Source organism: Drosophila erecta, unplaced genomic scaffold (assembly GCF_003286155.1).
Source record: "Drosophila erecta strain 14021-0224.00,06,07 unplaced genomic scaffold, DereRS2 tig00000021-arrow-pilon, whole genome shotgun sequence".
In the NCBI taxonomy this organism is placed as follows: domain Eukaryota; kingdom Metazoa; phylum Arthropoda; class Insecta; order Diptera; family Drosophilidae; genus Drosophila; species Drosophila erecta.
In genome coordinates this window covers 13,713,031-13,727,301 of record NW_020825198.1, presented here as the reverse complement: position 1 = coordinate 13,727,301, position 14,271 = coordinate 13,713,031, and the positions used below count along the sequence as shown (strand labels likewise).

The 14,271-nt window shown below is 47.0% G+C and overlaps 5 protein-coding genes across 6 annotated transcripts; 2 read left to right on the top strand and 3 right to left on the bottom strand.

Moving 5' to 3' along the window:
- The first annotated feature begins 278 nt into the window (after positions 1-278).
- LOC6544823 (jmjC domain-containing protein 7) lies at positions 279-1,427 on the top strand. Its single transcript, XM_001972623.3, has one exon. It carries the CDS (start codon positions 366-368, stop codon positions 1,314-1,316), a length of 951 nt encoding a protein of 316 aa, XP_001972659.1. The 5' UTR covers positions 279-365; the 3' UTR covers positions 1,317-1,427.
- Positions 1,350-7,906, bottom strand: LOC6544822. Its single transcript, XM_001972622.3, has 9 exons — positions 7,526-7,906; positions 7,062-7,218; positions 6,453-6,850; positions 6,261-6,353; positions 4,680-6,198; positions 4,331-4,599; positions 3,731-4,272; positions 2,236-3,334; positions 1,350-2,177 (listed from the first exon to the last, which is right to left on the bottom strand). The coding sequence occupies exons 1-9, from the start codon at positions 7,775-7,777 to the stop codon at positions 1,575-1,577; spliced, it is 4,932 nt and encodes a 1,643-aa protein (XP_001972658.1). The 5' UTR covers positions 7,778-7,906; the 3' UTR covers positions 1,350-1,574.
- A 162-nt stretch (positions 7,907-8,068) lies between these two features.
- LOC6544821 lies at positions 8,069-9,583 on the bottom strand. Of its 2 annotated transcripts, XM_001972621.3 has the most exons (3): positions 9,487-9,583; positions 9,188-9,252; positions 8,114-8,873 (listed from the first exon to the last, which is right to left on the bottom strand). In XM_001972621.3, exons 2-3 carry the CDS (start codon positions 9,239-9,241, stop codon positions 8,190-8,192), a joined length of 738 nt encoding a protein of 245 aa, XP_001972657.1. In that variant the 5' UTR covers positions 9,242-9,252; positions 9,487-9,583; the 3' UTR covers positions 8,114-8,189. The 2 variants fall into 2 exon arrangements, with proteins under 2 accessions (XP_026832689.1, XP_001972657.1); XM_026976888.1 differs by lacking the exons at positions 9,188-9,252; positions 9,487-9,583 and adding an exon at positions 9,117-9,131 and having other exon boundaries at positions 8,069-8,873.
- Positions 9,584-11,552: 1,969 nt separating this feature from the next.
- LOC6544820 lies at positions 11,553-12,651 on the top strand. Its single transcript, XM_001972620.2, has 4 exons — positions 11,553-11,586; positions 11,640-11,858; positions 11,922-12,358; positions 12,414-12,651. Exons 1-4 carry the CDS (start codon positions 11,577-11,579, stop codon positions 12,636-12,638), a joined length of 891 nt encoding a protein of 296 aa, XP_001972656.1. The 5' UTR covers positions 11,553-11,576; the 3' UTR covers positions 12,639-12,651.
- Positions 12,652-12,977: 326 nt separating this feature from the next.
- On the bottom strand, positions 12,978-14,022 carry LOC6544819 (probable chitinase 10). Its single transcript, XM_026976711.1, has 4 exons — positions 13,989-14,022; positions 13,788-13,931; positions 13,299-13,735; positions 12,978-13,234 (listed from the first exon to the last, which is right to left on the bottom strand). Coding segments are annotated over exons 1-4 (807 nt in total). The 5' UTR covers positions 13,990-14,022; the 3' UTR covers positions 12,978-13,009.
- Positions 14,023-14,271: the final 249 nt, after the last annotated feature.

Below are 14,271 nucleotides of genomic sequence, written 5' to 3'. Positions count from 1 at the left end.
TTGGGGATATACCACTGAACTCTGTACCGATTTAGTTTTGGGAAATACCACTGACTAAATTCAAATGGATTATTATTAACAATTTCTCTTGCACTGAAAAGAGGATATATAAAAAAGGATATAATATTTTAATAAATGTTTAAACTCAAATTAATATTTGTATGAAATTTTTTTTGCTAAATTATTTGATAAAGGAAAGCAATTTTGATTTGAAAGGAAAATAAGATTATTATTTTAAAAATATTAAAAAAAATATATGTTTAAAACTAAAAATTAACTTTTACTGAAAACCAGAACGCCTCGTTGCACTCCGCTGATAAGGTCCACTCCAGCGGAAAATGCGTTAGTGCTTGTTGTTTGCCGGCATGTCCCAAGTCGAAAGGGCTCTGGATGTTCTGCTCCAGGAAGCGGAGGAGCTGTGCATCGGGAGTAGCGTAGTGGAGCTGGACAGGATTCCGACTGCGCTGGAGTTTTGTCGCGATTACTACTCCAAAAACCAGCCGGTGGTCATTCGCAAGGCGCTCAATTGGCCAGCAATTGGGAAATGGACGCCGGAGTACCTGATCGAGGCTCTCGGGGACAAGAGCGTGGATGTGGCAATCACCCCAAACGGCTACGCCGATGGCTTGGCCTCCCAAAAGGGTCAGGAGTACTTTGTTCTGCCGCTGGAGACGAAAATGAAGCTGTCCGAGCTGGTCCGCCGCCTAGATGATCCCACAGGTGCTGTCCACTACATACAGAAGCAGAACTCCAACCTCAGTGTGGACCTACCGGAACTGGCTGCTGATCTGCGGGTCAGTGATCTCGACTTTGCCCAGCAGTCTTTTAACAAACCGCCCGATGCCGTCAACTTTTGGCTGGGCGACGAGCGCGCCGTGACCTCCATGCACAAGGACCCCTACGAAAACTTGTACTGCGTGATATCCGGTCACAAAGACTTTGTCCTCATCCCGCCGCACCAACTTAGCTGCGTACCCCGAGGAATTTACCCTACAGGCGTTTACAAGACCTCAGAGAGCGGTCAGTTCTACATTGAGCACTTGCGGGATGAGGAAGGCAGCGATCAGTTCACGGAATGGGTCAGCATTGATCCCCTGGCACCCGATCTGGCCAAATATCCGGAGTACGCCCGGGCCAAGCCTCTCAAAGTACGCGTTCACGCCGGAGACATCCTGTACCTGCCCAACTACTGGTTCCACCATGTGTCCCAAAGCCACAAGTGCATCGCGGTGAACTTTTGGTACGACCTGGACTACGATAGTCGGTACTGCTACTACCGAATGCTGGAGCAGATGACTACTGCAAAAAGTGACTAGTAGCATCCCTAAGAGAATGTCGTCTCAGGAATTGTTAGGTAAATTCAAGTCGTTGTTTTGAGTATATTTATATATATTATTGTTACATAATTTAATGTTAAATAAAATCTGATAGCCGAAATGAATTGTGAATTATGTATAAGGACACGACCATAAAAGATTTATCTTTTGCGAGATTCGTAAATGAAGTGTGAAATATCCGTATAGATGATGACTTGTTAAATTAGGAATGTTTGCTTTGTTGGGTTATTCTTCAGCCTATTCGAGACTGGCGTCCTGTTTTTCTGCGCCGGAGGTCTCCGCTGCAGCCTGGCCATCTGCTTCCTCGCCGGGATTTTCGTTGTTCTCGCACTCCAGGTCCCCAGTGCCCGACGAGGAGACATTCTTTTGGTCCGCTTCGGCCAAGTCTGCATCGTTATTGGAGTCCTGCGATTGGGATTGGGACTGCTCGCGCACCCGCTGATTCTTTTGCTTGGCCGAACTAGCAATAGCAGGCGGCACCTTCGACTTGGCCTTGCAGCAGTCCTGCGGCTGTTCGACTACAAACAGCTGCTCCAAATAGGAACGGTACCAAAGCAGAAACTCGTCCCGCTGTCGTGGCATGTCCATCTTTTTGATCTTGGCATAAATGCGTTTGGGCGAAATGAGTGGCGAGCTGGCGGTCGAATTCTGGGCAGCGGTGGCCGTCAGCTTTGATACCTCCGCCAGTAGGGAGTCATTGATGACGGTGTTGTTGTGCGTCTGGTTGCGAATGCGTTTGATGATGTACTCGATCAGTTCATGGTCCGGGGCTAGTTCGATGCTGGTCCCTGGTCCTGATCCAGATCCAGAGGCATGTTCTACTTGCCCCTCGAGCATTTGCTGGTAAGGAAGACGCAATGATGAGTTAATCAAACCAGCGCACAAAAACCTTTCTTACCTCTTCGTTCTCGGTCCTAAGAGAAGAGGAAACAGCAGAAGCACTGTCCTGCATTTCATCCAGGTGCTGTCCGTTCTGTGAAATGACCGAACTTTGCTGCTTCACTGGCGTTCCCTTTTCGTCCTCGGGCCGGTCGTTGTTCAGCTGTAGACGCATAACCTCCAGCGGCGTCTCACTGCGACTCTCGGTGGCCTCCACGTTGCCTGTAGGCTCGTTCTCCTCCTGGTTGAGAGCTTTTCGCAGGCCGTGCGGTTCCTGTGGCTGCTGCAACTGCTGATTTTGTTGCTGTTGTTGTTGCTGCTGCTCAAAGAGTGTTTCCAGCCGGCGGTAGACATCCTCCTTAATCGATTCATAAAACTTAGTGGTGAACTTGTCGTTCTTCAGAGCGTTAACCAGCAGATTTCGATTGAGTTCCTCGGAGGCCGTTTCCTCGGTGTGCTCCATGGCATTCGACTCGTCCGCGGGGGAGGCTTCTTGGCCGACGGTAGGAGTAGTGTCCACTGGAGTGATCTGTGGTACCTCAATGTAGTCCATGTAATGAGCTGGAAGCTCGAAGTCGAATCGAAGGTGTCGCTGCTGCAAGGGAGTCAGCGACACAGTCGAAGTTGTGGGCTTCGCTGGTACTTTGTTCCGCTGATACAGCGGACTGTTGCCATAGTTTACGTTCATGTTGAGATTCGAGGAACTAGCCTGCTGGGGCTCCTCATCCCGCAGTGTGGAAAGTTGAGGACGGCGACGATTGCGACGCCGACCCGAGGCGAATATGACGTTATCGTGGTTCTCCTCCACCTCGTCCATATCCTCATCGTCGTGGTCGCGAATGTGAGCTGGATCATCGCGCCAGTCCCGTTTTCTGCCCGAACTGCCGCTGTTGTTGAGATTATTGCTGCCATTGGGGCTGCTGCCATGCAAAGCGGTTAGTGGCGACTCGAAAAAGTGACGACGCTGCTGCTGGTGTGTCAAACCACCGCGTGCAGTGGGCGGAAGCAACTGGGGCGGCTGAAAGTAGCTGGGACGTGCCCGTTGTCGTCGATACTGCTGGAGGTCCACGTTCAGCTCCTCGTTGCTTTTATTCGACAAGAGGTTCTGGCGCGAATGGCTGAAAAAGCGCACAGATATTAATGGGTTAATGCAAGCGGGTAGCAAAAAATCAAGCATAATCTAGTTTTTGGATTTTATATAATCTTTTGAATTTGAACACACCTCGTTTTTACCAAAAACATTTAACAAAAGCTTTGCTTATTGCCAAACAGATCGTTTTTGGGAAATGAAATCGTGAGACTTGCAAAACTTTGTTAGTACTTGGAGTTAATCTTGGGTTAGTCACTTTCAACTCTGTTAATTGAACACTATTCTGCAACGCGTGGTCGCACTTACCGGTGCACAGAATTGAAAATGAACTCTTTACAATAGTTTTATTTAATTTTTATTGCTTTTGACCCTTTTCCATCCAACAACCATTAAATAATCCATCACCAAAGTTAAAAAGCATTACCTGCGGAAGTTGTCCCAGTAGTTGTTGGCTCGGTTTCCGGGCGGCACTTGGTTGTTCAGCGTGATACCGCCACCAGGTGCTCCTCCCCCAGCTGCTCCCTCGGGCAACGAGTGCAGGTTGTTTGCATGCTGGTTCTGGGTTCGCAGATTCGAGTTGTTCTGATGGATCGTGTTGTTGTGGTGGTTCATGAAGATGGGACCTGGACTTGAGCGGTAAGTAGGCGGCGACAGGGGTGTCTCGTTGTTGAAGTGCGTCGGCGGTGGCGGGGGAGCAGCATTGTTAAGGAACGGCTGTGCCTGGTGCTGCTGCTGTTGATGATGATGCGATTCTGCCCCGGTACGATGACAGCTGCGCTGGTAGTTACTAAAGGCGCTCTGATGAGCACCAAAGTTAAATAGCTGCTCTGACTGAGCTCGACTGCTGCCCAGGCACAGATTGTTCGGCATCTGACCCATTCCAGGACCCACCGGAGGCGGTACCGACTCCGAGCGCAAGCCGAAGCTGTGATCCTGGCATGCTACAACATTTAGGCGATCCTGGAGCTGTGATAAAACAATTAGTACCTGATTACGCTCTCTAATCTTAGGGATTGTCTCTTACCGTATGTAGCTGGTGGTTGAGGTTGTCGATCTCACGCTGCTGATGCCACAGTGTCTGGTTGCACTGGCACACTGAGTTGATAAGCATCTGCTGCGTCTGCATGAACTGCTGCAACAAAACAGCATCGTTAGAGGCGTTCGATCCGGAGCCATTTGAGGAGCCAACCTGTGTGGCTGTTGGTGGCTGATTAAACTCTGTGCCGGCCCTGGAACTCGGCTGACCGTAAACGGGCTGTTGTCCATGCCACGAACTTCCAGAGTTGTGTGACGCTAATGGGATACATACATCTTATTAGTAAGGAAACGTCATTGCCACCTTTGCCGCCTTTGTTCCTGAATTAAAAACTTACCCCATATTCCAGGCACTGGTTGCATGGGGGGCGGCATGTACTGCGATCTATTGCTGCTGGAGGGTAGGCTGTCATTACCCAGGGATAGTGTATCAAGTGTTACATTCAGATCATCTTCGTTTAGCGTGGACGGAGGAGCAGGCGGCGGCGGAGCTTGCTGTGGGGGAACGTTAGGCTGCTGACCACGTCGTTGCTCCACCACTGTGCTGGCGGATGCAGCCCTCTTTAGTGTCGCTGAGGAAGCGGTACGTACGTTAGCGAAGTACTTATCGCTGTCAGTGTCGTCGTTTCCCTCGTCATCCGCCTCCGATGTGGTGTTGTTGCTGGCTACGTAGCGCTGCTCCAGTTCCCGCTGCTTCTGCTCGTACTCCTTGCGCAGGCGCTCGCACTGCAAGCGCAGTTCATCGCGCAGTTGTTCCTTGGTGGGCGTAGCCTGAAGAGAAGTATCCACCTCGGATGGATCCTCTTCTTCGGTCATCTGCTGCTGTCTCATGGGGGTGGGAGTCGGGGTAAGACTATTTCTTTTAAGTGCATCCTCGCCCATTTGAACGGCCGCTGCCGCCTGCTGCTTGCGGCGCTCGATCTCTGCCTTCAGGGCGAGGATACGGTCCCGCTCCTTTTGCAAGGTGGCTGCTTCCGCTCGCAGTTCGGACGTGACATCGTTTAGTTCAAAAACGTGTTTGGCAATCTCAGCGGGCAATTCGCGCTCCACGCTAGTTCTCTCCTCACTTCGTCGCTCCAAGGTGGAGCCCATGCTGGGGGTACTCTCTTCGATCTGGCTCACGGTGTGCAGCATTCCCTTAAGTCTGGCCATCTGAGCCTTGAGTGCTTCTATATTTGCCGTCTTCTGGTTGATCATTGCCTGTGCGTGAAGTGCGCGTTGAGCTGCATTGGCCGCCTCCTGGCGTATGATGGGTACGTTCCTCTGGTACTCCACTGGAACAACACGCTCCTTTGGAGCCTCTGGTGCAGGTGTTGGCTTTGCAGGAGGAGTGGGAGTCTCCTCTTTGATGGCTCTAGCCGATTCCCTGGCTGTACGGTTGATGCTGTTTAGCTCGTCCACCAGGTTGCGCATATCCTCACGTTGGGTGCGCAGGGATTCCAGTTTCTCCCGCAGTGCTTGTTGCTCGGCCAGGATCTCGGGGCCATCATCGCCAAGCACGGTGCTTAGATCGTTCTGGTTGTGGATAAAGGCGGTGAGATTGTTCATGCGCCCCACCAACGACGCCATGTCGTCCTGTACCTGCTGCACGGACTCGTATTTAGGGGCCTCTCCGCCATTGGCATTGTGGGGCAAGCGTTCAGCTTGCTGTCGCAGCTGCTCCATCTCGTTAAGGTGAGACTTGGCTAAATCTTGGATGTGTAGCAGCTTCGCCTGCTCGTCGTGCAGGTGCTGCATGTTCCTATTGGAGGCCTCCAAGCGCTGCTGCAACTCATCGAAGCTGGGCGTGGTATCGGGCGTGGGCGTTTCCATGACGCTGTGCAGGGACTGAATGGACTGGGCGCGGTTGTCGCTCATCTGCAAGGTACAAAGGCTTTGAGTTATGAAAGACAGACTTTTAGATTTATTAATTAACCAACCTCGCTTAATGCAACATCCTCCAGGCTGGTCGAATTGACTATGCCCTCACCCTGTTCCGAACTTGGGTTGATTTCGTGCACCATGATGTTCGTCTGGCAAGAAAGAATTAAAAATGATTTAGTTTCAGTTAAAGAAAGGTTTTGGATATTAATTTTCGTTTGGTCTTTCTGGTACGGAGCTTTCAAACTTACCTCTTGAACTTTTGCGCTCGGTTGCTGCCTGCTATTCAGGTTTTCGTCTATGCCTAGCAAGGCGCGCAATACGTCAACCTGCGAGAGAGTACCTTCGGTTCGGGGAGCCAAATGGTGCACACCAAGGAGTCGGTGAACGAGTTGTTGCAGTCCAGCGGGGGTCAGTGGCGGGGCCTGCTCCTCGGTGCCACTCAAATTGCCGTTTCCGTTGCTGGTAGTTGCGTTCGGGATGACCACACCTACAGTGGCATTCGGGGGCGTCGATTGACGCAAACGCAGCAAAGCCGACGAAGATGAGGGGGCGCCTGTGCTATTAGCTGACGAGGATGGCTGGTGCTGAACCCTCTGGACCGGACGGACGGGGAATCGATAGCGCTGCTGCTGTTCCTGCAGTTGCTCTGTAATGGAAAATAGCCAAAGATCAGTATGGATGTTTAGGTCCAATGCTGAATACTGCGCTGCGAACTACATCATCTCAGTGGGCGTTTATTTTTGTGCGCATCTTATTTTTAGAACATGAACTGGCGCACCGATTTTGTGTGGGCCAGGTGCGGATATTGGAAAGTGCTCAATGAGATGTGTATTCCATAACGATTTCAGGACCATTACCTGCTGAATCGTAGTTACCGTGCTCCGCGGCCAATTGACGCAGTGCCTTGCGCTGCTGTTGCTGTTGTGCAGGCGACCTGGGATCCTTGCTAGAAAGCTGCTGCTCCGCCGGCGATCGATTCTTGGAGTTGGTGATACGTGCTCGCTGGAGGAGATCCTTAAGGCAACAGTAAATGAAGATTAGCAGGAAGACCAGCACGAGGATGACAGTAATTTTGCTGATTTTAGGTCTATATATATATCTATTTCAGATATATATATATATACAGATATAAGGGCGCTGCTCTGGCCGATCGAAATTCGTTGTCCGCAGTGGTTGCGCTCGCTTTCGCTACTGAGCCAGCGGATAACGAATTTCCGCAGGCCGTGATGAGTGTAAAGTGTATTTATAAATCAAAGAAGAGACAGGTCTTGGTGGCTTCTCTTCTAGAAGATTTGCCATGGCAACCGGACGTCTAACTCACAATCAGAGTTTTCAGCGTCTCTTGCTGCAGTGGCTCCACAAGGTCCAGGTCCGGCTCGCCCAGGTGCTCCTGCTGGCGGCGACAGCGGGCCGACCGGCTCGAAATCGCGGATGCACTTGCTCCGGACGTGGGGGCTCCGTTGACGGGCGTTTGTTGTTTAGGCACCGCACCGGTTGCCCCGCCCAGCGAGTTGTTGTTGCTGCGGGCGCTGGCGCTGCCTTGGTCCACGACTACCTTGGGCGGCGGCGCCATTAGAAAATATATCTTTGCGTACAAAAAACGACGCTACAAAATTGAAAAAACTCCTCTTTTTTGCACTCCCACTTTGTTTTTTCCTTTGCGCACTCTGACAGCTGTTCCGAGCCAGGGCTGGCAGCTAACTAACAGCCTACCGAGATGCGGTCACACTGGCAAGCGGCCTTTTTTGAAATTACAGTTTTTAATCAATTCATTTGTATAAAATCCAGTAAAAATAAATATTTATCAAATTGTAACTTATACTAGAATGTATATTTATAAAAACAGAGAAGTAAACGCCTTTGTTGTAGATAAAGCAATTGTAATTGGCAATAATCACGCACAACTTAATATCTTTTGTGGATAATTATTTAATTGGGTAGTATTTATATGTTCCCTGGATAATACACATTACATGACTATGTGCCTATTTGCCCTGCTTGCGCTGGATGATGTCCTCCTTGAGAGCCCTGATCCGATCCCGCTCCGCCCGTAGACCCTCCGCCTGGCCACGCAGATCACTGGTGAAGTCCGTGAACATGTTGAGCATGGAATTCAGGAGCTCGGCGTTGTCGGGTGCAGTGGACGACGTTGATGGATTCTCTGCTTGGGCACTCTCCACGGCCTCCACGGCCTCGCTGGCCACTCTCACTTCTGAGGAGGTGGTCTGCCTGCTAGTCTGGACGGAGGTGGTGCTCTGGACCTGCACCGTTTGCCTGGAGGACATGTGCTGCTCAATCATCTTGGTGGTGTCCACCATGTTTTGCACGCGCTTAAACTGCGCTTTCAGGTTGGCGATCTCGTTCAGCTTTGCCTGCAGATAACTGGCCTGCTCCTCTTTGTCCTCGTCGCCCTCTTCCTCGCCAGCTGGTGCCTGTTCCCGGTTGCTGGCGTCTGCCGGAGGACTGGAGGATGAGGCAGCTGCTTCTGTCACCGCTGAAGACTCAACCTGGCACTGCTCCTCCATCTCGGTGCTTTCCCGCACTTGTCGGCGCTGCGCATTCAGAAGGGTCAGCTCAGCGGCTCGCAGGCGCAGTGTCTCCATCTCCTCGAGCAACTGGCGGTGCTCCTCCTGCATCTCTTGCAGCTGTCGGTTGGAGGCAGCTAGACGCTTAGGAAATACAAACGATTAGTTTTGTAAGCTCCAATTATGAAACATACGGTCAATAAGTCTCATAATTCATACATTATACATACGTAAGTATATATTATGTACTAAAATTCCTATTATTTAGCTTAGAAACTTAGTATAGAAGATGCTGACTACTCGAATTTCATTTTAACTGAAACATCTAGAGTCGTGACTCATTTTGTTGTCTAAAAGGAATGCGTTACGGTATTTATTTAATGTTACCTAGTGAGTTTTCTTATACTTTCAAGATGCCTAAACATGGGTCTTGGAATTCCCTGAAGACTCCAGCTTACCTCGCTTAAGGCGGCATTGTCCCCATTTTGGGGCCTATTCAGTTCGTTGACCATTTTCTAGGTTCCTGCGGAGAAGAGGGAATAATTGGTGTTATGTATATCGTGCACGTTGATTATTTTCCCAATACAAACAAAGGCCCACCGCAAGGCACTGTCTATAAATAAATGGCTCTTTGTTAAATTATTTTTCAGTTAGAATAGTGTCAGTCATCTTGGCATTCTCGAAGACAAAACTAACAACTGCACTTATGAAAATTTACACCAGAATACACAAAGTATAATATAAATGAAAATTGTACTTTTCTATTATATTCGATCCTCCGAGCGATGAGCTGTGCACAGAGAGATGCCCAAGTTTCCACTGAAACGAAGTGCCGAGTACGAAAATGTTTTGAAAAGTTTTCGTGTGTATGTAGAATTTTCAGAACCAGCCGACAAGCTTTTCCACATTAATTTGAAAGTCTACAAAGGAAAATTGTTAAATGTTTAGAAAAGAGCGGGTAAAAATCAAATACCAAGATGTTTAACACATTTTTACAACATTCGGGAATATTTACTTTAAGTGCAACAAAAGCATCAAGTTCAAAGAAAATAATTTAAAAATAAATACATATTTTAGATCACATAACTATAAGCCATTGTGTGATGTAAACGTACATCAATGGAATGAAGCTTTAGTTGAACCAAAGACACTAGAATAATAAGATGCGTAACGGCCATACATTGGTTTTGCACTATGCAGCCACTTTTTTGGTGGCGGCAGTAATAGCTCTCTTCCCGCTCGCATAAAATTGAGAGCATAAAAATCTAAAAATAGAATTCACTTGCTTGTGTGAGTGAAAACAGTGAACAAAAAAGTTGTGCTAGAAGACGATTTTCGGCCCGAAAACTAATTTGATGAATGTTTTGGTCAATTTCGTTGTAATATGATCTAAATATTATTTAAAAATTGATGCCGCCGTGACTATTATTTCTTTTTAAGAAGTTGTTTTAATATTATATAATAGTATGTATGTATGTATGTATGTATGTATGTATGTATGTATGTAGTGTATGTATGTATGTATGTATGTATGTAGTGTATGTATGTATGTATGTAGTGTATGTGTTACTTGCACAAAGTAGTAAAAATTGTCTTAATTAAAGCCAGAAGAATGTTTAACTTACTGTCGGAACACATAGTTATGGCCGCTTTTAATATTTGCTTAGGAAAAATATTTTCTTGTAGCCCTATAATTCCCAACTAGTTCTAGCGAGAACTGTAAGGCATGTCTTCTAATTTCGAGTCGCAAAATAGTTCAAGTCATCTCTCTTAGCGGTCGAGCAGTGAGTGTATGTGTATGCAGTAGTGTATGTACCGGCGTATCTATGGATGGATGTATGTAAGTATGTATGTATGTATGCAGTAGTGTATGTACCGGCGTATGTATGTATGTATGTATGTATGTATGTATGTATGTATGTATGTATGTATGTATGTATGTATGTATGTATGTATGTATGTATGTATGTATGTATGTATGTATGTATGTATGTATGTATGTATGTATGTATGTATGTATGTATGTATGTATGTATGTATGTATGTATGTATGTATGTATGTATGTATGTATGTATGTATGTATGTATGTATGTATGTATGTATGTATGTATGTATGCATGTATGCATGTATGTATGTATGTATGTATGTATGTATGTATGTATGTATGTATGTATGTATGTATGTATGTATGTATGTGTGTATGTATATATGTATGTATGTGTGTATGTATGCACATGTATGTATGTATGTATGTAGTGTATGTGTTACTTGCACAAAGTAGTAAAAATTGTCTTAATTTAAGCCTGAAGAATGTTTAACTTACTGTCGGAACACATAGTTATTGCCGCTTTTAATATTTGCTTAGGAAAAATATTTTCTTTGTCTTAAATAAAGCCTATAAAATGCCCGAAACGTATTTGAAACGCATTGGCACAATGGCAACGTATGAATCAAAATCTGTCCTGTTTTTTCATCCTTTTTTGAAATGTTCAGCCTATTTTTCCCTTTTTTTTTCTCAATCTGTCCTTTTTTTTCAGAAAAATATTGGCATATTCTCTGTGGCTCTTGACAAAAATTCGAGAGACCCTGGAGCCAGCCCGAAAAAATCGTGTGCAAAAAAATCGTATGGCGTTACGCATCTTATTATTCTAGTGTCTTTGGTTGAACCTAGTCTGAAAATAGTGATCCCAATTTAGAACTCAAAGAGTCATCGCCTTTCCACCCAACTCATTTGCCAGTTGTTTGCCATGTGTACATCGATATAGTGATAAGATAATCTGGGGCTTGAACCTTATAAAGGTACATTTCCATGAGAGAAAATATTCAGTAGAATAAAAAGCAGACAATGAGTGGAGGTGTGCGAGTCAGGAATTGGAATACAACAATATTATTTTTTTCTGTTTTGCAGTAATATGGTGTTTTATCTGCTTATTATGTGGAGTTCTTGGAGCGAGACCCAAAAATTCGGAGGGCACTGGAACCACAGATAGCACCGTAGAAACGGATTCAACTACTTCCGGCGTGGAATATGGCCTAATTACGGGCAACTTGAGTCTCTGTGGGAATGTGGCGGATAATGTGTTCCTACCATTTGTGGGTGACTGCAATAGGTACTACCTCTGTCGCTGTAAGTTTGGAGCATGTAATCCTAACATATTGGAGTCTTCGTTATGATACGTTTAATCTTTAGCTGGCCAAGCCATAGAACTCCAATGCGAGTGGCCTTACGAGTTCAATGCGAATACCCAGAGCTGTGTGAATCCCGGCGAGGCTGATTGTATGTCCACCTGCGAGGCCTTTCATTTCAGCACCTTTAGTTACCAGAGAACCTGTACGAGGTACGTGCTGTGCTACTACGGAAAACCTGTTCTACGGCAGTGCCAGGATGGCCTGCAGTACAACTCTGTAACAGATCGCTGCGACTTCCCCCAAAATGTGGATTGCGTGGAGTCCGAGTGTTCCATCTACTCCAATGCGTATCATCTGCGCTATGTTCCCAGCAAGGTTTCCTGCGAGAAGTACTTCCTCTGCGGCAACGGCATTCCCAGGGAGCAATTCTGTACCGATGGCCTCCATTTTAGCACCAAGTGCGATTGCTGCGATCTTCCAGCAAAAGCGGACTGCCAGGTGGATAACAGTACACTCTTACGCAGAATAGTTGGATAACTCTTTTACCTTTCAGATTTCAGCTGTGCAAGGAAAAGTGCGGCAGCTTCCACGTCTTTCACCTCTCACTACTGAGGGAATCTGCCCCCCATACGGCGTCCATTTCTATGTCCATGAGTCTCGACAGGATGCCTATTACTATTGCGTGGATGGACATGGTTTGGTTCTGGATTGTTCGGCGGGTCTTTGGTACGATCCCAAGGTTCAGGAGTGCCGTGAACCCAAGAATGTGGGCCTGTAACTCTAACCCCACCATGCCAAAGTTTTTCGTTTATTAAATGATTAATAATAATTCAACCCGTTTCTTAAGCTCTTTCGGTTGAACTATTATTACCTAAACTTAAACATAAATATCGAAATAGTTTCGTTGGAAAATAAATTTATTATTTGTATATACAATGTATGTCCAAAAACTTCCTTACCATGAAGTACGAGTTCATACCTTAGCTTATAAGCTTGCAATTATGAATTGTGGTAGATTTCTTAATTTCTTAAAAGAATCTATAAAAAAATGGAGATGCCTCATGTAGGACCCCTTACCAGAGTAACACTGTTATGCTTAATGAAAGTATTAGGTTGGTTGAAACTGTAATGGATATTTATTTCAAGTATCTAGAAGCCCACGAAGGTTGGGTCCCGGCACTCCCCGCGCTTGGCATCGAAAACCAGGCCGGGTGTGCAGTCCAAGACGACTCCACGACCATTCAGGCAGTAGTAGTACGCATCCCGACGCTTCTGGTGGGCAATAAAGTGGGCGCCCTCCAAAGGACACTCGATGTCGGCGCTGCGTGGAGGAGCTCTGGCGAAGGGCAGGATATTCCGCTGCAGGTTCTCCACCTGAAAGAGATGAACCGTTCCTATGTAGCTCACATTGGAAACTTAAGATACCAAAAACACCCACCGTGCAGTTGACTTTCGAGGGGAAATCGCAGCTCTGGGTGCTTGGATTGTACTGGAGACCACTGGTGCAGTTCTGAGCCTGAGGAATACCGTCCATGCAAATGTAGTACTTGTCGCAGCGCGCCTTGCTGGCTATGTAAACGATGTCATCCGGATTATTATTCCGGCTGCACAGGTTGTCCACGCAGTCGACGTATTGCGGATAGTCACAGCGATCGGTGAGGGCATTGTACTGCAGTCCATCGGAGCACTGGCGGATCACCGGAGTGCCGTCGAAGCATAGAACGTACTTGGTGCAGGTGCGATCGTAGCAGAAAGATGACAGGCCACGGTTCTTGCAGGATCCAATACAGGTGACCTCCATCAGGGGCACACATTCCTGATCCCTTGCATCGAAGTAGTAGTCCGCAGGGCATTCGCGGGGCACAGCCACCTCATCTGGTAAGCGATCGTGGTTATGGGGTGAACTAGTTATCTGTTAGTAACTTACTCATGCACAGGTAGTACTTGCTGCAGTTGCCCACCTGCGGAACAAAGAGATTGCTGACCACATTGGAGCAGACATTGATATCCGCATCAGCGCTACAGCTTCCAATCAGGGCAACCAGTGCCAAAAGGGTCAGGCGATGCACCACTTTGGCAGTAAACCAAGTTAGATTAATTCGGTGCCATAACTGCGATTCATACTCACTATTTAAGGTTGGTTTCCTGCGCTTACTATCGCCTTACCTCAAAAACCCCTCCATTTATAGGCAAACTGACTTGCCATTCAATCTCCGCTTTGTTTTGATTCCCTGCAAATTCGAAATCTTATCAGATGTGGATGCATGTTTCTGTGTGGTAATTGGATGGTTCTTCCTCATTCAAATTCGGCGCCGGAGATAAGTTCGGAGTACAAGAGCCAATATTCAGGAACATACACCGCTGTCAGTCATTAGGAAACACGTGTAGTGATGGGTCACAGTTCATCTACC